The sequence below is a fragment of the Fistularia commersonii genome, chromosome 11 (genome assembly GCF_037954325.1).
Source record: "Fistularia commersonii isolate RoL2024-O1a breed Wild chromosome 11, RoL_Fcom_v1.0, whole genome shotgun sequence".
Lineage (NCBI taxonomy): Eukaryota > Metazoa > Chordata > Actinopteri > Syngnathiformes > Fistulariidae > Fistularia > Fistularia commersonii.
Window position 1 is genome coordinate 6,256,864 of NC_141294.1, and position 22,750 is coordinate 6,279,613.

Below are 22,750 nucleotides of genomic sequence, written 5' to 3' on the forward strand. Positions count from 1 at the left end.
AACATAAACGGTTTAAACAAATATACGTATGTACAAATAAACATGGCAAGGTTGAATCGAATGGGTTTTTTTTTTTTTTTTAACCCCTCGCAGTTCCCCGTTAGCTAACATTTTTTCGAGCAGTAGGAACCAAAATGCTCCTTGTTCATGACGGGGAGAAAAGACCGGAGCACCGTGGGTCAATGTCGGTCGCAGTTAGCTGCGGAGGGTGAACTCTTCGACATTAACATGCTTTTAGAAAGGTTTAGCCGCATTTTGTTGGGTCTTTACAGCTGCAATCCTTTGACATTTCGCAGCGGCCTCAGCCGGAGCGCCGTATGTCAGCAACGGACTCGGAGGCTCCTGAGCGCCGGCATGGGGAAGCAACGGCCGGACGGCTGTCAAATGAGGTATCCTCACTTAAACTTCAATAAAAAGAAAATAAAAATACAGCATAAACGGGGATAAAAGAGGAGCATTCAAGGTAATGTTAGCCAAAAAAGTTGTAAACCGCATTTAAGTTGAAGCTCTAATTTAAAATCTTAAAGCACCAGCACTTGTCAATCGATCAATCCCCACTTCACTCACTATGACCAGGATTTACTTTACAAATACTCAGACTCCCATTTCCTCATTAATAATTTCATGAACAAACAAAGTGTTATTTTTGGGGTTAAAAATGTTTGTAAGGTCCTAAGTCAGAAAATCATGAATGTCTGAAAATTCTGAACTCGTGTTAAGGTTCAAATTCATGCATTTTTTTGTGAAAAAATAAGATGAGATGAGAGATGAGAACAACTTTATTCATCCCGAAGGAAATTGTTGTGCCAGAGTATCAAGGAAAAACATAACCATAATAGATAATAGTAGGAAGGAGGGAGAATAAGAAATACAATAAAATATAAATGGTCAAGGTTAAGGCTATCAAGTGTTTTAAGGTCTTAAAAAGTACAAAGATTTGAATATTCCCTGCGGAATACTGTATTATATAGGTTTTAGTGAAGTAATAGATTTTCGCAACAAACTGAAAAGTCAGTTGCCTTTCACAAATCAAAATTAGTGGTCTCATCATCCAATTATTGACAAATTTTTTAAGGTAATAGTTTAATTGTAAGGGGGTCATTTCAGGGCTTACAATTAAGTCTAGTGCTACTGAGAGGATGGATATGCATAGAAATTCCCCAAATAACTGAGTCATAAGTCATAGAATGTGGTGGAAAATGTGGCTTTGTATGTAATTGGTCCTACCATTAATTTGCCATTTAATTAAGAGTAAGGATTTGCATAGCTGATACAACATGATTATGTAAAGTAGTCCACTTGGTGTTTTTTTTTTTTTACATCTAGTTAAATCCCATTTGAGTCATTAAATATATATAATTTCAGTTCTTTAAAAAAAAGAACATTTTTAATCAATATTGGACACTGAGTAAGTGGGTGAGTTCTTCAAAACATCATGTCTGGACACATCTCAACACATCGGGAGAGTTGGCAATCAGAAAAAAAATTAATACAATATGATATGCAGTTTTTGTAATATATGTAGATGGGTCTTTCAATTACTCCAAACCAATTATTCAAATCATAATGTATTTACAATGTCTATGTTATATGTCAAGTCAACAAGCGCCTTATACATGGGAAGTTCGTTAATAGAAGCAAAAAATTAAAACTGGCCAAATAAAAGGTAGAGATAATTGATTATTCATACATTGGTTGTGATGGGGAAAGTGGCATCAGTAGTGCTGATATAGCTACTAAGTATATACAGTCATAGCAGTTTTTATGATATGACTTAAATGTGGTGTGTCGCAATACCTTTTAAAATGTATTGGTTTATCTTTAAGCTCCCTGATTTTTAGACTCATGTGACAAACTGTATTATATTCTTTTGTGCCAAATAGTTTTCGCTCAGCCTCTCACTCGACGGTGGACCCTGATGAAGTGAGGAGGTTCCAGTCGTTGGCCAGCAAGTGGTGGGATGAAAATGGAGAATTTGGAGCCCTGCATGCCATGAATGACCTCAGAGTGCCTTTCATACGGTGTGTTCTCCCAATTACATGTTTTCCCCTGATACTGCGTCTCACATATGATTGATGGGCCGAGGCGTCAAGCTATCATGTCAAAGTACAACCCCAGGGACTATTGTTTTTGTGGTGTTTGAGAGTCACGAGCACATTTGAGAAGTACAGATGTGTCAGAAAGTGACAGGATTCCTCCGGACATCAGCACATTTTTAACCCAGTAGCATTTGAGTTGACCGGGCGCTGCATTTCTGCATGTTTCAGGGGCTGGGTGGGTCTGTTTTGATTGACAAGATCTGCTATGGGTGTGTTGTATGGAAATCATTACAGTGCCTGAGAGCGCCCAGTGCCCCACAACCCCCCATTGCGGTCCTATTGGTGTAGTGATGATGGCATGTGTGTGGTGACAGGATGACAGACCCTTTTCCAGTGTGTATCTTCTGCTTGCGAATGTATGCCCTCAGGCTGTGTCTAAATGAGATGCACCCTTGCTGCATCTGTTGCTTTTCCTGCCAGGCGCAGACACTCCCTCTGTTGTGCATTTCATGCTGCTGGTCAATTTTTTTTTTTTTTTAATTGTGTGGTTCAGTAATTGTTAACCACACAGTGGTTTTCCACAGACGAGTTCCTTTTTCACATTCAATATATCAGTGTTTTCATATCTGCCATATCTCAGCTTTCATTACACCCCTCTTTTCATTTGTGCCAATCGAATTACACATTGCTATGCTACCTAATAAACTTTACAGAAGATACAACTCATTCTTGTTGCTGAGATTTTTCCATATGACTGCAATTTTGGTCAAACTAATACAAGTTGTAAAATAACAATTTGGCTTACAATAAAATGTAGTAATATTGTGTCCTATTGAAGTATTTTTAACTATTATTCAACAATGAAGCCACGTATTTGTATTTGTATTTGTAAGGGCATCTTTGCGGCATGTTGGTTATGGGAGGTACTGAAGTTGGGAGATCTAATGATCCCTCTATTTGCCCAGGTCTTGACCGGCTCCATTCACTTCTTGCCCGCGGCTAAGAGTCATCAGACGTTGTTTTCTATTTGAGAATGTTGAAGAAAGAAGTGTATGGAAGGAAGGAGGGAGGGTTAAATTTGCAAGGCTGAGTGTGACCAGAGGAGGTTGTTGTTGTTTGCTCACTAGTACCTTTGGCTCAGGGCGGTCGTATCAGTGGTGCAAGAATATTTTGATCCTCTGTAGCTTGCAACCTCATATAACATCCATTGCAGCAGCTGACTGCGGAAGATCTTTTTAGATTTCACTCTGTTGTTTTCATCTTGTGGAAATTCGAATAGGCCTGTATGTGTATTATTGTTGTTATTATTATTATTATAGTTATTATTATTACTTTTTAAATTTAAAAATGTATCTATGTAATGTTGTTTGGTTCCTGTGCAGTGATAATCTGCTGAATGTGCACCGAGCCCATCACCCAGGGAAACCACTTCAGGGACTCAGTATACTGGATGTCGGCTGTGGAGGCGGCCTCCTAACAGAGGTAAAAAAAAAAAAAAGAGTGTGTGTGTGTTTGTTGAGTTTTGGGAGAAAACCAGTTGTTAATAGGATGCTCGAACAGAATACCAACATCCTTCCCCCAATCATTTCAATCCCTACTTTTCTTGTCAGATTGTCGTTTCTTCGCCAAATGAAAGTCTGTTCCCATGTGAGCATTTGCCCTCAGCTTTTTCTAACCTTCACACACATTCCAGATAACACAGGAACGTCAGTCCAATGCTCGTTCTCAGTTGATTTGACTGGTCACAGCTTGGTGGATGGCCCAGGCGTTCATTTACAGTTGTTTATCTGTTTGTTAGTGTTGATAGCTGTTCAGCCAGGACTGAGTTCCTGCCTCGGCCTTCAGTGGCACTGAGAATGTACCAGCAGTGCCTTGTGATCCGGAGAGACAACATCAGGTCCTGTATTTATGTGGCTCTGTCACACAGGCTGTCAGATTCTCATGCAGGCTCAGATGCAGGAAGCGGAAGAAAGGAAAAAAAAATGTCTGCAGAGGTTGTAGCCATGATGGTGTCTCGGGATGTCTTGTCAGTGGACGCCCTCCCATCACAAGAGATCAGCTGCAAGAGAAAGAATGCAGCCCCTGGGCTAACAACAAACAACCCTTTTTTGTGTTCAGTTTTGTCCACGAGGGGGCGCTAACGGTCACCCGTAACTATCTCTGTTGCTAACTTTCAGGTCTAATGTAGTTTTATTTTGGAAAAAAAAAAAACACTGAAAAACAAAAAGAGTGTTCAGAAAAATTTCTGTGAACATATTTGTAACTGATGTAAAATAGATTGACCAAAATATGAGAAAAGCAAAGATGATGCAAAAGTAGCAGGCAAATTATTATCACTTTTCTGTCAAGCATCTTTTTAATCACTTTCAGCTTTTATGTGTGAGACAACGCTGGCTATACAGTGCACAAGCATCTCAGCCATGCATTGAGCTTTTCAGGGATCTATGAAAACTTGTTTTGGTGTTTTGTGAGTTGTGTACTAACAATATCCAGTCCTGTGTATATATATACTGCTTTGTAAGTCATCAGTCATCATTAATTTCCTGAAGCTCATAGCCGCTCACTTATGATCTCTCCTCCTTTTCCACAGCCCCTTGGTCGCCTAGGAGCTGACGTTTTGGGCATAGACCCAGTAGAGAACAGCATCGGCACTGCAGAGCTGCACCTGACGTATGATCCAGATCTTTGTGAACGGGTCAGGTACCAAGCCTGTACCCTGGAGGAACTCTCAGCAGATGAGACAGCTAGTGAGGTAGAGCAGGGAGCAGGCCTGTTCGATGCGGTCGTAGCGTCCGAGGTGGTTGAACATCTGGCTGATCGGGAGACCTTCGCTTTATGTTGCAGCCAGGTGCTGAAGGTACGTGTGCTTTCTTCCCCTGGTGGATCAATTTCTGCATCTGTGCGGTATTTTCCCGCACACTAATCAGGGTAAAATGTCCCTGGGTTGTTTGCTTCTACTGTCTATGAGTGGGTGTCGGTTAACATTATCGTTAGGCAGTAAATCAATGTCAACTAATGTCCTATTTGTGATAATACATTATGGATATTTCAAATTAAAATATTCAATGCAATTCTTCTGTCTTCACTCACATCACTTTTTCCTTAATCATCAAAATCCTGAAATTAATTTAAAAAATGATGCTCTAAACAAATGACATAAGTAAACTGGAAACTTTCTGTTTAAAATCGGACTCAAACTGCCTCCTAAGAATCTGCGGGATATTTCTTCAAAAGACCAAGCCATCTAAAAGTTTGCAAGCTAATATCAAAAATGAGAAAATACTGAACTTTCAATGAGCACAAAGCCAAACGTATCAAGGAAATGTTTGTGGAAGGTTCTGTGCAATTTCGAAACCTTTCACAATCCTCAAAATGAAAGTGGTGTAAAAATACTAATGATGGTGACACATTGTATTTGATATTGTTGACTCATGCTTCCATAAATAGGCACACATGAGGATCTATTTGGCAAGATTAAGAAGCTATTCTGAATTATATTAATAATAATGTTGTCATCGTGCCCTTCCCCATTCCACACAATATTGGCCAGACCTAGTTTGTCTGTGACTGAATATTTGGCAAGCTTTAGCGAAAGGCTGTACATCAACACTGAGACCAAAGGATTATAATCCTCCCGGTCACTGGGACAGAGGCGTAGACGGGACAAGTGACAGCCTAATCTTCACTTAATACTGCTGCCTTTGGTTAAAGGCAGCAACTAGTCGGTGACCCCTCCCTCTCTGGCCCGCATTGCTCACTCACTCTTTTCACCACAGGGGGGCGATGAAGATGCCTCATGAGGATTTCTATGCTTTCAGTTAAAAGGACAAAGATTCTTTTTTTTTTTTCGCTTTCCAACTCACGTTGCCCATGTCCACCTGTTCACTTGTTCATCCTGACACAGCCTGAATCTTGAGGCAACCCTCTGTGTCTCTCCGAGTTTTTCCCATTCACAGCTCTCAAACTCTCTATAAAGTCCCACCGTCCACTCATTGCAACACATTCCCTACACTTGTTTTTCATTGTCATTTTTTTTTTCTTTTATCCCTTTGACTAACGCCATCTGTATTTTTCCTCATCCAGCCAGGAGGCTCGCTCTTCATCACCACCATTAATAAAACCAACCTGTCGTATGTGTTGGGCATTGTCGCCGCGGAGCAGCTGCTCCGCATCGTTCCGAGGGGAACACATGATTGGGAGAAGTTCATCAGCCCCGAAGAGCTGGAGCGACTTCTGGAGTCATGTAAGTTCTTTTGTTTCCAAATATGGTACCAAATTTCTGCAGCAAGTCAAAACGCTAAATGATTTACCACGCAAGATGTCATTTTCGAATGTTCATTCACGTACAGTGTTTGACAGCCATGATAATTTCCCCTGTCATATTCCAATATATGATATGATTCAGTTAAGTTTTTTTCTGTGACTATACATTTAATTACACATCATTAGTTGGGATTAACATTAGCATTAACATATTAAGTTATATACACACATATATTGACTGTATGCTGTTCATAAGCTGACATATGAGGTCCTAATGCAAATTGTTGTATAACCATAATGTGAAGAGAGAGAAACGACACATTTTAAAAGTCCGTTTACTTCAGGTTCACAGATATTCATTATATATCCATGACACCAGACATCCTGCATATACCTTTTAATTGGAGTTATAAATAATATTTTTCACAGAAAATTTCCTCCCTGGCAACCTGAAACCCCAGGACAGCGCTCGTCTGTAATAAAAACATCCATTTGACTGCAGATGACCTTTACTTTTTGTTCCCCACATTTTCTGTCAGCTTCTTAATAATGTGCCCGAAAATACTGAAACCCCATAAAATGTCTGAAACGAACAAAAAGGAAGCTAATAACTGGCAGGCCCTTATTAGGATTTCATGTTGATGCTAAGTTAAAACAAAAAAAAAATGAATTCAGTCAACTAGATGGCATCTCACCACAGATTATTCTTTAGTTTCTTTACATTATTAAAATCCGGGAACTCGGCGTATTAGTATTTATCTAATGCTGTAACAACCTGTACAATCATCCCAGCAGTCCTTGAGCTCGGCTTGTTAGTGTTTATCAATGACGCCACCCTTAAATGGGTTTATTTTCCTCTGTTTTGTTCATCCTGTCATGGTCATGCTTTCTGAGCATTTTCTCGTCAGGTTTTGTTGCTATGTATAAAACCCAAATTGACAATTCTATTTCACTGTCCCAATCTAATCTGGACCCCACCCCCTACTCCCCTCACCCTCTTCCCAGATGGTTTCTCAGTGCGCTCTGTCCAGGGAATGCTCTATAACCCGATTTCTGGAGCCTGGAGCTGGACCAACAGCACTGCCATCAACTATGCCCTACACGCTATCAAACAAGAAGACCCCGCCTCCAGCTGACGTGGCCCCACGCTCCATCCACTCACTGCTGAGTCACGAAAACATCAAGAATAAGCCGGTCATCAGCCGATAAAAATGTTCTCTAAGGGCTGAAGAATATGAGACATTCAGCAAAACAAAGAGCTTCGAGAGAAGAATTCTGAATGAGTTGTTTCTCTGTGATTTTGCCAACTTTTCATAATGTTTAAACCTTCAACACCACATTGCACCCTTTAGTCCACTCACCTTTGTAATATTACCGTCATATCTTATTATTCACTCTTTATTCTATTAAACCCAGCTTCATTTTGTGTTCCTGACAAAATAAGCATTTTGGGGGAGAAAAAGCCTCTTTATTATCGACAACAAAGACCGTGTTTTCTGGTGAATACACAGTATTGTATTTTTATCCTCATCGCCTCTGGAAGGGATGTGTCCATTCACGGGAAGATGAAGGGACATTCTCTGGGATTATAACAAGTCTCCTTGTAAGAATTATATAATAGGAGAGGAGACTGTGCTAACGGTGAGGTTCTTAGAGAGATGATTTGACTTCAGGAAACGTCACTTTCAATATTCCCAGTGGATTAGCAGCAGGAGTTTCTGACGTCAGATAAAAATCCTGTTGTCTGACTTGGTGAGAATGTGTGTGTCGCCTCTGCCTGCAGGCCAATATCCATCCTGCTTCATCCTCCGCGCACCGGAGCCGCGGGAGCGCGCCTCAAACTTGCACAAGCCGGGGTTGCAGCGGAGACCTGTGCCCGCAACTTGTCCTTTCCCTGCTTAGGAACAGCTGATCCTAGTGATCTGGGCAGGTTGCCACCTGTTGACAGAGGAGATCCGGTGTTTTTGTCGGTGCCGGGATGAACCGTTGGAATCCCGTTTCCGTGGAGTCGCGCACGGCCAGCGCACAGGTCCGTTAAGCAGCCGCCGGTTTGAAGCGTCAACATATGTTTGTTTTTGCACTTGGTTGTCCCAGAGTGAGTAGACTTGGATCAGCTTTTTTACCCTTATCGGTGAGATTAGATGTACTTTAATGACCCCATGCTGTGGAGATCGTTTAATAAAGTAGGATAGCTATCAGATTAACCGGAAGTAGATGCGGTCATCCGGTACACGCCTCTCCATACCTCCACATCTGGATTTCAGTGCTTAAGAGATGCCCTGTATCTTATAATGATGTATAATATCACCAAAGAAGTGTAGAGAGTAAACGAAGTGATTTCCGGAGTCCGATTGTACCTGTGTCCACACCGTCGACAGGATGTCGTCATTGTTGTTGTTCCCCAGCTGCTGGTGTGTTGCTGGAGGGGGGCACATGTTTCGATGGGATGCGGGGGCTCGTCAGGGCGGGGCGCCTCTGCCGGGTAAGACAATAGACCGTCTGCGTCAAGTCGACCATCGTGTACGTAAAAATAGCGGAAGTTGTACCTAGAAAATAAAAACGATGCCCGTATCTTCGGTTTTCTCGAATGGCTAGCAAGGTCTGTGTTATAGGGGATTTAAACATGCACACAAGGCTTATCCTATTATCCACTTAATGCATCTATCCATGTTATACCGCTCTAATTGTAGGGCCACATACGAAGACAGACAACATTCACTACTTCCGTGCAATTTCAAATTTAATTATTCCAATTGACCTTCTGCATGTTTTGGGCTGTGGGAGGATCCGGAAAAAAAAACAAACAGACATGGAGAGAACAAACTCATGCAAAGGTCCCCGTGTTAGAATCGAACCAGGGTTCTTCGTGCTGTGAGGTCGAAGTGCTAACCACTTAATGCAATTGTAGGGAATATAAAAATGAAAGTCTTCATTCCAATGACCTTTCATAAAACTAAATTCTAATCAATATGTAGCATGCAGGCGCTGTGTAAGGAATTTTAGTTTATTTACATTGTAATGAGTCACGAGTGTTGATGCTTGTTGCCTGTGTGATTTTTGGGTTGCTGGGAATTTTTGTGTGTGTGATTTGACGTGAAATGAATTCTGATTTTCCTTTTTTTTTTAACCTGGAATTGAGCAGGAACAGTTATTTGTACTGCAGACTTGTGTGGCGTGGCTGTTTCCAACAACAGCTGTTGCTCATTAAACAGAAGTTTTAACGTCACCCGGGTGTTTCCCTGACAAAAACGCTACAGTAATCTTGAAACGGTTGTTTTGACAGATACTACGGGAGAACAACGTTTCCGATCAAGGTCAATGGCCTCTGAATGGATATCTTGTTACATCTAGTGGGTTTTATTTTGAAACACCAAACCGGAAGTAGATCTGTCGCGTTTCCGTAGCACCGAGGCACCCGATCACCTAAACGCCGCAAAGAGGAAGCGAGCCGGGCGCCGAGCATCATCCCGGGGAGGGGAGAGCCGCGATGTTTACTCCTTACACTTTTCTGAGGAAATATGACGCCCGCCGCCATCGTGTCCTAGACCAGCCACCCGGCGTTTGAATGAAGCCAACCCGGGACCGCAGCAGGGAGGACGCGGCGCAACTCTGAGCGGAGGAAAGGACGATGTACTGGGCTGCTGGCTTCGCCTCCTCCCGGACGTGCGTGGTTGATCTCGGGCGGAATCACAGCCTGCCCCTCGGGCTGTGCGTCTCCGACCAGCAGCAATCTTTGTATGGATACATCATCGCCTTCCCCTTGCAGGACTACGGCGGTATCATGACGGCTCTGGGCTCGGATTCCTGGTGGAAGAAGACCCTTTACATCACCGGGGGGGCCCTGCTGGCGGCCGCAGCCTACCTCCTGCACGAACTGCTCGCCATCAGGTAGGGAGCACCGTGCGTTTGTCACCGGGCAGGTTTGTTTGGGTCGAGGCGGTGCTTGGGTTGTTTTTGGGGAGCAGACTTGCGAGGGGAGTTCCGCTGCAGATCTCGCGGTGTTTGCCGAAGTTCTCGCTCCCCGTCTCCTTCCAAGGACACGGCACTACACGGAGGGGAGGGGGGAAATTAAATAAATGGTGGAGTCACGCGTCCGCCCGTGTGCCTCCCGTGCCCGCCCCGGCGGCACCTGAGCGTTTGAAAATCAAGCGTTCCCTTGGAGGGGCCCACCGACTCACACTGGGCTCTCAGCTAATGGCGATGGATGGAGGTGCAATAACGCCGATAAACATGTTCTCCACTTAATGATCAGACTGATCACTTAATGATCGGATTATCTCTGTGCTATTGTTAGCGCGGTGCCAGTCAATGGCGGGGTTATTTCGGGTCGTTACCGAGGGAGTGAGTAGTCTACATCCTGTATTAGTGGCCTGATAGTTTCGGCTTTCACTCCCCTCCTCCTCCTCTTCCTCATCCTCCACCCCTCCCGTGCTAATCTGTGTAACCTTGCGTTTCGTGCACACAAACGCTGCAGCACAATCACGTGCAGGCGACTGAGGCCGGAACCCGCAGCCCGCCGGCATCGTCTGTCCCGGCCATGTGATGTTGCCATGCCGGCTGTGCACAGACCCCCCCCCCCCACACACACACACACACACACTACCATCACTCCACCCACCTCCTCACTCCCCAAGCTTCACACACACACACACACACACATACACACACTACCATCCCTCCAATTACCCCCTCACTCCCCTAGCCTCACACACTCTCCCATCCCTCCACCCACCCCCTCACTCCCCAGCTTCACACAGACACACACACACACACAGACACACACACACACTACCATCCTTTCAATTACCCCCTCACTCCCCAAGCCTCACGCACACTCCCATCCCTCCACCCACCCCCTCATTCCCTAGCTTCAAACACACACACACAAACACACACACACTACCATCCCTTCACCCACCCCCTCACTCCCCCAACTTCACCCAAAGTTTGGAGCAGCGGTTGTGGTGGGTTGTGAGCGACGGTTTCAGCACCACCTTACACTGGACAGCGACAGAGCATAGACTGAGGTGAATGTCCATGACCAGGTGTTTTTGATGGTGGAAAAAAAAAAACTCCCTTCAATCCTTTTTCAAACCATTTTGATTTGTATGGTGAATGTTTACGCAAGCCATATGCTCAACATCCAACAATCCATATACAAATAACTGTAAAAACAATAATAGTACATTTATTTGAGGCACCTTACATTCAGGGACACTGTACAGATGCATACCTATACACAAAATCCAGATTTAAATTGACAAGAAAAACTAAAATAATCCAAACAATAAAAGTGACAAATTGGGGGGGGGGAGATCTAATAATGCTTTTCATTTAAGGCACCTTACTCGACACTCAAGGACACCATACAGACATGTACAAAAATACAAATTTAAAGGAAACAATGAAAATAAAACTAATAAAAGTGACAAAGAGCTAAAAGTATCCTAAAATATATATACATCTACATGCACACACACACACACACACACACACACATATATATATATATATATATATATATATATATATATATATATATATATACACACACACACACACAAACATGTTGAAGCCTGTCCTGGTCCAGCAGTGTGAAACCTGAGGCCCCTAGGACCCAAACATGGATGATGGATTTTGAAAGTACTTGACAAAAATATATTATTTAAAAAAAGGAAAAAAAAAGCACATTTCTGTAATGGAATTGGAAAATGTGAATATTTCAGTGAATTTCTTGATAATGAAAAGGGAAACACTCATCAAGGTATGTTTGAAATGTTAACAAGCAAAAGTCAAATATTTTTGAATATTGAGGTTTCACTTTTTTTCTGGTAATAATTATACATCCAATTTTATACATTGTATTTTGGGCTACTCAAATATGCTTTACAATGTCGCAGAGGTAAAGAGAAAAAAAAAATGAATGAATAAATAAAGCAGCTAAAATGAAGTTGAAAATGCTGTTAAGAGTCAGGGAGTGATAATGCGAACAGATTGGTTTTGAGCTGCGCTTTGAATCTGGTAACCAGTCGGAGTTCCTGATGTTTTGAGGTAGGGAATCCCAGAGGGCAGGGGGCAGCGGCGACCATGATTCGGCCCCACCGCGGTCTAGTGCTTGGCTCTGGTCATGGGAGTCAGGAGAGTTGGAGTTGGTAGATCGAATTCAGTGTGAGCGAGGACGATGGTGTATAAGCAACAGTCATATTGTGCTATCTTATTTGATTATTTTTACACAGTGGGCTTGCAACATCATCACGAGGTGGTAAAAAAAACAAGAGATGCAAATAAAAGTTCAAAAGTGGACAATTTATTTATGATTTCCTGTCCTGTGCTGTGCAGGAAGGAGCAGGAGCTGGATTCTAAAGATGCCATCATTCTCCATCAGTTCTCCAGGCCAAAGAACGGCGTGCCCAGCCTCTCACCCTTCTGCCTCAAAATAGAGACGTATTTGCGCATGGTGGATCTCCCTTACCAGGTGACTCTACATGTTATTTGTAAATAAACCACTGCAGCAAATAAGATATTTGGAACTTTAAAATTTAATAAACAGATCATTGCCAAAGTGTTTATGTTTGCACATCAGCAGTTAATGATATTTATGTGTTTTCATTTTGAAAAAACTGACAGTTTTACCATTTGTCTAGAATTCCCTGAATTCTCACTGGAAGATCTGCTCCCCCTTCTACAGAACTATTTCGACGGAAGGCTCTCGCCGCAGGGGAAGATGCCTTGGCTCGAGTACAACCATGAGCAGGCCTCGGGGTCGGAGTTTATTGTGGACTTTCTGGAGGACAAACTCGGCGTCAACCTCAACAAGAACCTCACCCCGCAGGAGAGGGCGGTGTCACGCGCCGTCACAAAAATGGTTGAAGAACATCTTTACTGGTAGGCTGATCGACAACTGTTATTTGATGTAACTATTGCATTATCAAGCTGTATTCAACGTCACTGTTGTTAACGCTTACACTTAAATGTACATTTTCCCATAACATAAAATCATCCAGCAAAAAAACTACATGTAGGAACACACAAACTAGAAATTATACAACCAGGAGAGCAACAGCCTTGTTTGACTTTGAGTTATTTATGCCCGGTCCCTTGTCCTTCAAGCTCAGCTCTACTCTGTCAGTGTTGTGGTGAGTCATTCAGCAAGATGAGAAACACACAGCAGTGCTGGGAAATTACTCGGCACGCTGCACATGTCCAGAGAGAGACGCTGTTGTCCATTGCTTAAAAGCTCTGTTTATCATTTTCTCCTCCCATCCCCCAACGCTACCACTTTTTGATGGTCTTCGTCACGGCCTTCTGTCTTTTTGACAGAGATCTAAGAGAGATTGATGCACATCATACAGTTTTCCGGAGTTGAATTAAGGAAACTACATGCTAAGGGGTGAAGCGTGAAGATCAGGATCAGTCATCAGCTCTTAGGCTTCTGGATACCTTCTCAAAAGCGTAGCATCAGATTGCAGCTGGAGGAAGCAAAACAGCAGCACTCTGGCCTTCTCCTGCATAAATAATTGAATCGATAGGTGTGTACGTGGATCTAAACACGGCACAGAACCATATCAAGGAACGGGAAAGAGATCAACTGGGCAGCACAAGAAGGGAAGGGGCGGGAGGAGGGTTGGATTTAGGAGTTGGATTTTTAGTGAACTGTGATACTTTTTTCCCCCCCAAAAATTAGTCTTACACATTACATGTCCCCCTGATACCTTTTATTACTGAAGTGTCTGTAATAAGTATTTTAATAATGAAAGTCTCACCAGGAAACAACAATTTGTCCTGAAAAAAATGACCCTGTACACACACTCACTTAAATGTATATGCATTATAATGTAAATGCACAGTACACCTTAACAGTTTTATTTTATTCTATTTATTTATTTATTTATTTATTACAATTTTGTCCATTGGAGTTATTTGTTATTCATGATACAGACCTTTAAGCTCTTTCTCTTAACTTCAAATCCCTTTTTAACTGTGTTGTTAAGGTTGTTATGTAAATAAAGTAATATTATATTGATAATAGAATAGCAGAAATTCTGTTTAGTTGCATTAAGACCAGCGAAAGGTCTCTGTTTCTTTATTGACCACATAATTCTCCTCATCTCCTGACTTACAAACTTCCTACTGGCCTCAGATGTTTGCAGTCTGTTTCTACGTCAAGGCTGGAATGCAAGGCTTGACTTAGATTCAAAGATCAGGGTAAAATAGTGCATTTCATTACAGAAGAATTGGTCCTGAATCCCGGCGGGTCACTGCCGTCCTCATCCAGCTTTATCCCAGTCTCACCGAAGATTCTTTTTCTTTGAATCTTTTCTTAAATTCTGCTCTTCTGATCTGCCGGCCAGAAATAGTTTCTTGTTTCTAAGGAGAAACAAGACCCTTTAGTGTTTAGCTTGTCTGATTGAAGACGGCCCCTTTTTTAAATTTTTTTATTTAATCATTCAGTATTAAAGTATTTATCCAGTTAACAACACATGTTTTGCTGGCTTTATCCTCATCTATCCAGTAGCTCCAGTTGATAAAAAGCAATGAAATATTAATTTCTTGTTAGTTGGCATGCACAAGCTTTTTTTTTCTTATTATTTTGGACAGAAAGTAATTAACTTTCTCTCTTTGACTTGTTATTCTACAAGTGCACTCATGCTATAACAAACTCAAATGCAAGTTAGAATTCAATTTGATTTGAGTTTGATTCCATACATATTATATATTCCCATAATGAGAAGGCCCATTTTTATTTCTTCACACCACTTATATGATTTGTTTGTGCCATTATTAATAATTATAGGTTAATTCTATTCATAGTAGTGTTATTGAATTGGAAGGTAATGGAGAAAAAAATGTATGGACATTTTCTGTCTGAGACCTCTCTCATTGCCCTCTGAGTGACCCTGCCTATGGACTCAAACCCTGTTTGATATTTCAGTAAGCTTATCCGCGCCCAAGTAGTCTTTGCAAATCTGCAAACAAAGGACAGGGGATCCTCTTTGGACAAACGATGATGTAACAGGAAGTGGTCCGTAGCCCCCCTGGGGGTTGGGGAGGCAGTCATCTCTCATACTTGGGCCAGATGCTTTTATTCAATCCCTGATTCTCAGCCAGAGAGAAAACTGCACACTGACGCTCTCTTCCAGTCACAGTGTGGGTCAAAGCTAACAGACTTGTGTCCTGATACCTCTAGACTGTCACCAGGTTGATGCTGAGGGCGGAGAAGCATCCAAAAGGACGGTTGTGGTATGAAGTGCAAGTGAGCAAGGGGGAATTGGCCTAATCCTGTTAGTGTCCACACGCACAAGCAGATGAGCTAGAAAATACCTGGCACGGCAGGGTCGAAAGTAAATGTACAGAAGACGTGGACGGCTAACGTAAGAGCATATTTGAGTTTTGATGCGGCAAATCCAGTTAAAGCAATTGTGTTTTTCATTTATTCAATCTTTGCTCACCAGAATGAGGAGAGTCTGGTGATGACACAGAAGCAGGGCTAACGGGAGATTTGAAGGCTTTGAGTCCAGCTTTGTTTGCACACACAGGATCTGTCTGTCTACTCCTGGGAGACAAATCGCCACTTAAACTCTTCCCCTAGATGTCTGGCTACCCTCTTGCCCTCAACCACTCTGGTATTAAGAAGCTACAGTGTTATTTTTAAACATTTTGCGCGCTTACCCTTCCCTCCTTGAGTCCGGGGGAAAAGCTGTTTGCTCATGTTTCCTCATGGAAGGGCTTTCAGTATGATGGGATGGACTTGTGACGTCATCACCGACAGGGGGCTGAGGCCATTACAGCCAGTGAGAGGGCAGCCGCCTAGTGTTAATGTGCTGAACCTCTAATTAAAGTCATTTAAATTACTTTACAACGCACTTATACAATCTGTAGCCTTTTCGAAGATAGAACATTTTTGATTTTGGCATTATTCAAGACCTGTCTCACTTTTATAGCTTTGTGTGTATGACATGGACATCCCCGGTTGTCCATGATTACGCTATTTGTTTTTTTTTAACCTGTGAGTCGTGTTGAAGAAGCATCAGCTTATCAGCTGTCCCTGTAGCCTTGGACACCATTTAGACCAGGGGTGTCAAACTCAAGGCCTGTGGGCCGGATAAGGATCATGAACTGGTTTAATCCGGCTCGCAAAGCTAAAAAATACCAGGTTTGAGGAGTAAATTGAACAATAGGTACTTAACGGTAGTTCATATGTCATGATTTTACCGATCCGGCCCACCTTAGAATAGATTTTCCACCGTGTTGCCCCTGAGCTAAAATGAGTTTGACAGCCCTGATTTAGACTTTCAGGTTGTATGGATGTGTTCGCTTGCTGTTAGGCCAGCTGTTCTCGAAGTCACCTTTACAATCAGCCCTCCTTGCCAAAACTACTGCTACTGTATTACAATAACGATACTGCACTCCAGGGTAATAAGCCAGATAGGAAATGAAAAAGTCACTTTCTTTTCCTTCACACGTCACCATTCTATTTCTGATGTTTCATATTCTGGCCCTGCGATTGATTGGCGACCAGTCCAGGGCGTATGCCATCTCTTGCCCAATGACAACTGAGATAGGCTGCTGCAGGAGTGCAGGATGAACGGCAGAAGACGGGATGGATGGATGGATGGATGGATGGATGGATGGATGAATGGATGAATGGATGAATGGATGGATGGATGGATGGATGGATGGATGGATGGATGGATGGATGTTCCATATTTGAGTGCTGCCGGAGTCTTTGTTTAATAAAGAATCTTCATATAGATTATGATGTCACATATTAAGAGGGCTTCAAAACACAGATGTTGCTCATGATGTCAAAGATGTGTCATTTTTTTTTACCTCCTGTAACTTCAACATGTCTTCTTTTTATTATCTCACAGGACAATAGCCTACTGCCAGTGGGTGGACAACCTGGAGGAAACACAGAAGCTCCTCTCCATGAGCGGCCCTCTGAGTGACACGTTGAAGTGGCTGCTGTGTCATCTGAATGGCAGCATGGTGAGGAGGGAGATGTACGGCCACGGCATTGGACGCTTCTCTAAGGAGGAGGTCTACGCCTTGATGGAGAAGGACATGAGGACGCTGGCCACCTTGCTTGGTAGGAGGCAATCATGTGTGTGTGTATGTTGGTGGTGATGACTTAAACAACTGAAATCTGTAATGAAGGAAAACCACAGTTTTCATAAAGAACATTTGTGTTTGTAAATATTTTGACTTAAGAAGTCAAATATTATCTTGTAAGCCACCAAAGTGTTTCCCACCAAATCTGTCTATCAAGTGAAGCAAATGGAAGCTTTGTGATGTTAACGGCGTCATGTAAACGTACAAGTCAAGTTCCACAACAGGAACTGGACAAGTGGGTCTCTGAATCAAAGCAGTTTGTTTAATGAATGATTGATTTTTTATCTTAATTTAAATCCTTTCTCAGTGGCATGGTGGCGCAGGGGTTAGTGCTTCTGGAAAGCACGAAGTACCCTGGTTCAATTCCGACGGGAACTTTCCGTGTGGAGTTTTGCATGTTCTCCTTGTATCTGTGTGGGAAAAATTAGGAAAATTACACAGATGTGCGACTGAGACAGTGAATAGTTGTCTGTCTTTATGTGGCACCTGATGGCATCTGGGATAGACTCTTGCATCCCCTGTCACCCTGAGAAGGATAAGCGATAAAGAATGGATGGAGAGATGAAATACTTTCCAAGTTCAGAAGCATTTCAGCTGCAAAATGCCTACGGTTATCACCTAAACACATTGCATTTTATGAACAAATGTGTTTGCTCCGCATCCTGTAGGAGATAAGAAGTACTTCATGGGGTCCAAGGTGTCAACTTTAGACGCTACAGTTTTCGGGCATCTGGCTCAAGCAATGTGGACCCTGCCCGGGACACGACCAGAGCAACTCATCAAAGGTTTGTGTGTTACTGTATTTCACATGAAACAGCCTGACGAAGTTTATCATAGTCTGCAGTAAATTAGTCGGGGTTTCTGTGACTTGTTTTTTGAATTGCTTATTTAACTGTTGGCTTACAACTGGCAGCTTGTGAGTTTGCACACAGGGAAGCTTAACTCAGCTTTCTAGATATTAAACTGTACTTTATCAGATCGGACAGTGTGTGAACACAACTGTTTACATTTCAATTTGCACTCTGTCTTCCATATCCTGTTAATACTGTTTACATTTCTCTGCCCTGTTTCCAGCTACAGCACTTATCATTTATTTATTACTACCAATCATGCATCATTGTGGATAGCAAATTAAGAAATTCATTGTCCAGGAAAACATGTTTCCAGACTGCTCATATGATAATAAACACTTTGAATCTCTCGAATATTTGGTGAAAAACCTTACCGGATGAGTCCATCAGAGGGCAGAGCCTGGTTCATATATAACCAGACATCACTGCATGTTATTCTTTTTTTGTTTGAATTTCAGCTTTGTTCTTCCTTTTTTTTTTTACAAAAAAATCTATTATTTAAGAAGTAGTTACGTTTTTTCTTTTAGTACGTTTAATCAATTTTCCCAGATGCTTTGTGTAGGAGTTTAAGCCAATCCCAGCCAAGAGATGTCAGTCACGGTCACTGTAAACACAGTTTTGCTTTCAGATGGTGTAATTCAGGGGTGTCCAAATTTTTGCAAAGAGGGCGATATTTCCAGGCTGATGTTCTTTGAACCATTAACATTTAAAGCAAATGAACTATTTCATGATTTTTTGAACATGTGGTGCATTTGGCCTGCGGGACGGACTTTGGACATCCCTGCTGCACTTAGTTATAAATTAAAAAAACTCCTCTCTTTTATTTTTCATTTTCATTTTGATAAAAGTGATTGAAGTCAAGCAATTTGTCACTTTGCCTCAAACAGCTTTCACAGCTCGTACCCGTTAAATGAAAATTTGTTTCTTTCTCTGTATGGATAGCCCTCGGTAGACTTTGGCAGTATTCGTGAAAGCTCGACTCTGTTGTTCTTTCAGGGGAGCTGATCAACCTGGCCATGTTCTGTGAGAGGATGCGAAGAAGGTTCTGGCCCGAGTGGTTTTTGGAGGTGGAGGATCTTTACTATGATGGAGACAGTGAGAACAGCAGCAGCGTCGGCTCCCCCTCCGGCCTGCTGGACTTTGGGCTCTTCTCTAGGACTGACACGCTGGATGAGAGCGATGCCAGCAGCCACTCGGTTGGACACACACAAACACACTCTGACCACTCGCTGTTTGACTCCGATGTGGGTACGGGGTCGGACACTGAAATCCAGCTCAAGGAGGAGCCGATGCCAGAGTTAGATGTTTGACCTGAAAATTGCCACGATTGGCTGACGGACTGAAACTGAGTTGCGCTTGTAACAGCCAGCGCCGCAGGCTGTGGTGTTTGTCCAAACAACAGCTGGAGACACTGTTCAAGGACCCGCAGCTTCACTGTTTCACAGTGGACAGAGAGGGTAATCATATGCAGAGTCTAAAAACTGAACGTCATATTTCATCATACCACTGACCAATTTGTCTCCTCCCAGAACGTCAAAGCTGTAGCTGTGGCTGTTTCTCTTTGCCTTATTTGTCTTTTCCTGTGATGGAGACGGATTCAGGGGTTAGCAGGGAGGAAACATCCCACTTGTGCGCAGCGACAACTGTCGAGGACCCGAGACAAGACAGGTGTGACTTCACCTGCTGAAACGATGCAACGAACAACCGCTTTGCCCTTTGTCTTAATGCACAACTCCTCCAGATGGTTGGAGATCCATCAGACCCAAAAAGGAAATCTGAGCTGCTAACCACTTCAGATTGATCCACATTTCATTTTGTAACAATGGAATGACTCCATATCAAAAGTAGTTTTTTACATCTCCATTAAAATAGCACTATCGATCACAATCGGCATCTGCTTGGAGGCCCGTTGAGAGGCCTTCTTTCATTCTGCTTCATGGCAGTTAAAGCATTTAGTCACGGACACAGTGTGGGTAAGGGTGAAGTTGACATATTTGGCCTTTAGATGGGGATAGTAGCCTGATATTTGCATTCTGATCCATCGGAAACTTTAAGGCTGATTTCTACGTTTGCACTCTCTTGATAATGACCTGGATCTTAACCCTCGAGTATGGAGTGGCCCAGTTTGACCTCTCGAACAATCCTCTTGTTTTCAGACGCAAGTTGAGAACCTTGACACAGTGGTGTTCAATTTCCAAGAGAGTGTGACCGTTCCTTGGCACAGAGACAACATCGCAGAAGTACTAATGCCAAGATGTGTCCCTAACAGTGCTGAGTCTGCCTGCAGCCAGCACAGAAGTATATATCAAGTTTAAAAGGATGTTTCTTTTCCTTAGCCAGACACTGCAATACTGTGGTTTTCTTTTCATGATAGCTCATAGGCATAGTCAAAACAAATATGTTGCTTTGATACACAATGGGATACATTCCTGTAGGCCGCAGCTACAAATCAGCCTTAGTGCTTAGACTAAAGAAATGGGTGAAAGTAACGATTTCTTCCACTCAGCAACCATTATATTATCAGTGCCAGTTCATTTTTTCTTGTTTTTCTTATGAAATATATTTATTTTTTTGTCAGTATTTGTTTTACAATAGCTCTCAACTGAGACATTATTTGCACTAGTGGAAATTTATTTTCACCTTATTTCTAAGAGAGCATTCTCCTGTACATACTTGAGAAAATATAAAAAAGAAAGACAACTGAGGTGTTGTACCAGGCAGAGTAATCTGACCATGATTGTGTGCAGACTGTGCTGCTTCTGTCAGCTGTGGATCTGTGAATTTGAACATGAATGTCTTGTTAAAGATCATGGAGATGGTTACGAAACTAGTCAAGGGGGGAAGTTTATGGTAAAGACTTGGTAGGAGAACTCACAAGCAACTGGTTAAGAAGACATGGAGTGCATGTGGATAACATGTGACATGTTAGTCATCATCTCTGCTCCGAGGGATTGATTTAAAGAGTTGATGATTTAATTTCTGGGTTTTATCCTTTTAGATATCCCAAAATTCTGAACCTCTTTTTGATATTCGTTTCAACATGTGCTTAGATCTGGAAAGTCACATTTCAGGTAATCCTGTTGATTATCTGACCTTGTTACAAGCTCTAAAGTGGACAGCAAAATTGTTACTAAAAAGTTGTTTTCATAAAAAAAAAAAATCCACCATACCTATGTTTATGTTATGCAGACAGTTTGGCTGCATGGAGGATGGGAGTGTTTTTTGGGTTATGCCACATGTGACTGAGAATCACTGTGGTTTGAATGATTGATTTGAGAAGCTAAAACAAAATCTAGCAACTTCCATTTTCTGATCGAAACCTTCAAACCTGGACAAAAATCAAAAATCAATCGACATGCAACGCTATAGGTATTTGGGAGTAGATCCTTTGGATCTATGTCTGAAGGAAATCCTTTAAGACTAAAGCCTGGACAGGTGAGTTAGTAAAAGAAGGGGTCACACATTGATCCGGGTTGTCGGACTAAAAACAACCTTTTTCCATTATGTCATCCTGTGATCCATATCCCATCCCTCTCCAGTCTGGACATTCTTCAATATTTGACTGCTTTTAATCAAGCCATATTAAAACCAGATGTCTTGTTCATGGAGTCGTGTCAAAGCGTTACTCCTGGGGTCATTTGAATATTGTATGTGTGACAAAGTGCACCATAATCATTGTAGAGAAGAATGGGTGATCAAAAAAAAAAAAAAAACAACCCGTGGATGTGTAATCATAAACTGGGTCAACTTGTTGATTTCAATAAAGAATAGCTTTGACCATTTTAAATTTGTTTGAAAAGTTTTGTGTTTTCATCCAGGCTAACAAGTTGGTATCATTCATTGCTGCCTCTGATCTGTAAACACTGGTGGTCAAGCAAGAAGAGACGGCCAGTGCCGGAATCAAGAAGGAAGAAACCCAAGTTGAAGTAGAGATTCGAGAAGAAAAATCAAGGTTTAATATCAGGAGCTGTAGGGTGCCTGGGGTAACTAAGACCTGCGTCAATATGTCAATATTACTTGTTTTTATCACCCCTTTTTTATTAAAATGTAATATTTTTCGTTAATTGTAATCCTTAAGGCGAACCCTCCGAAAAAATATCATAATTCTGTAAATGTAAGAGTACCAGTCATTGTCCATAATTGTTTTTTCTTGTGCAGGTAAACAGTCCCTCTTATGAACTGGCTCACATCTTTCTCGCCCATTTCCTTCATTTATCTATCAATGTGTTTGACGTCAGCTTGTCTCCACAGTTCCTGCTCCTCCGTCAGCTGCACCTCTTCATCCAGATCCTTTTTGTATTTGTCATACTGCATCCCTATGTGGTTGCCTCTCAGATTTTGTCACAAAATTGCATTTAGCACTAAAATGGAAATGACACAACATTACTTATTCAACGCAAATAATGTGTATTTGTACGTATTTCTATGTGGGAGAGTTACGCATTTGGGTTCTTATCATGGATCTGTTGAGAAACTACTGAGCTG

General features: G+C 42.1%; 2 protein-coding genes and 1 long non-coding RNA gene across 3 annotated transcripts; 2 read left to right on the forward strand and 1 right to left on the reverse strand.

The window, feature by feature from the left end:
- The first annotated feature begins 143 nt into the window (after nucleotides 1-143).
- coq3 (coenzyme Q3 methyltransferase) lies at nucleotides 144-7,764 on the forward strand. The gene is made up of 6 exons (XM_086154675.1): nucleotides 144-389; nucleotides 1,884-2,021; nucleotides 3,422-3,521; nucleotides 4,630-4,896; nucleotides 6,123-6,282; nucleotides 7,308-7,764. Exons 1-6 carry the CDS (start codon nucleotides 148-150, stop codon nucleotides 7,436-7,438), a joined length of 1,038 nt encoding a protein of 345 aa, XP_086010801.1. The 5' UTR covers nucleotides 144-147; the 3' UTR covers nucleotides 7,439-7,764.
- A 373-nt stretch (nucleotides 7,765-8,137) lies between these two features.
- On the reverse strand, nucleotides 8,138-9,915 carry LOC147229311 (uncharacterized). Its single transcript, XR_015106775.1, has 3 exons — nucleotides 9,805-9,915; nucleotides 8,660-8,777; nucleotides 8,138-8,240 (listed from the first exon to the last, which is right to left on the reverse strand). It is a non-coding gene; the product is annotated as an uncharacterized LOC147229311 (long non-coding RNA).
- faxcb (failed axon connections homolog, metaxin like GST domain containing b) lies at nucleotides 9,753-22,034 on the forward strand. Its single transcript, XM_086154674.1, has 6 exons — nucleotides 9,753-10,190; nucleotides 12,642-12,777; nucleotides 12,991-13,187; nucleotides 17,174-17,391; nucleotides 18,083-18,199; nucleotides 19,262-22,034. The coding sequence occupies exons 1-6, from the start codon at nucleotides 9,931-9,933 to the stop codon at nucleotides 19,573-19,575; spliced, it is 1,242 nt and encodes a 413-aa protein (XP_086010800.1). The 5' UTR covers nucleotides 9,753-9,930; the 3' UTR covers nucleotides 19,576-22,034.
- Nucleotides 22,035-22,750: the final 716 nt, after the last annotated feature.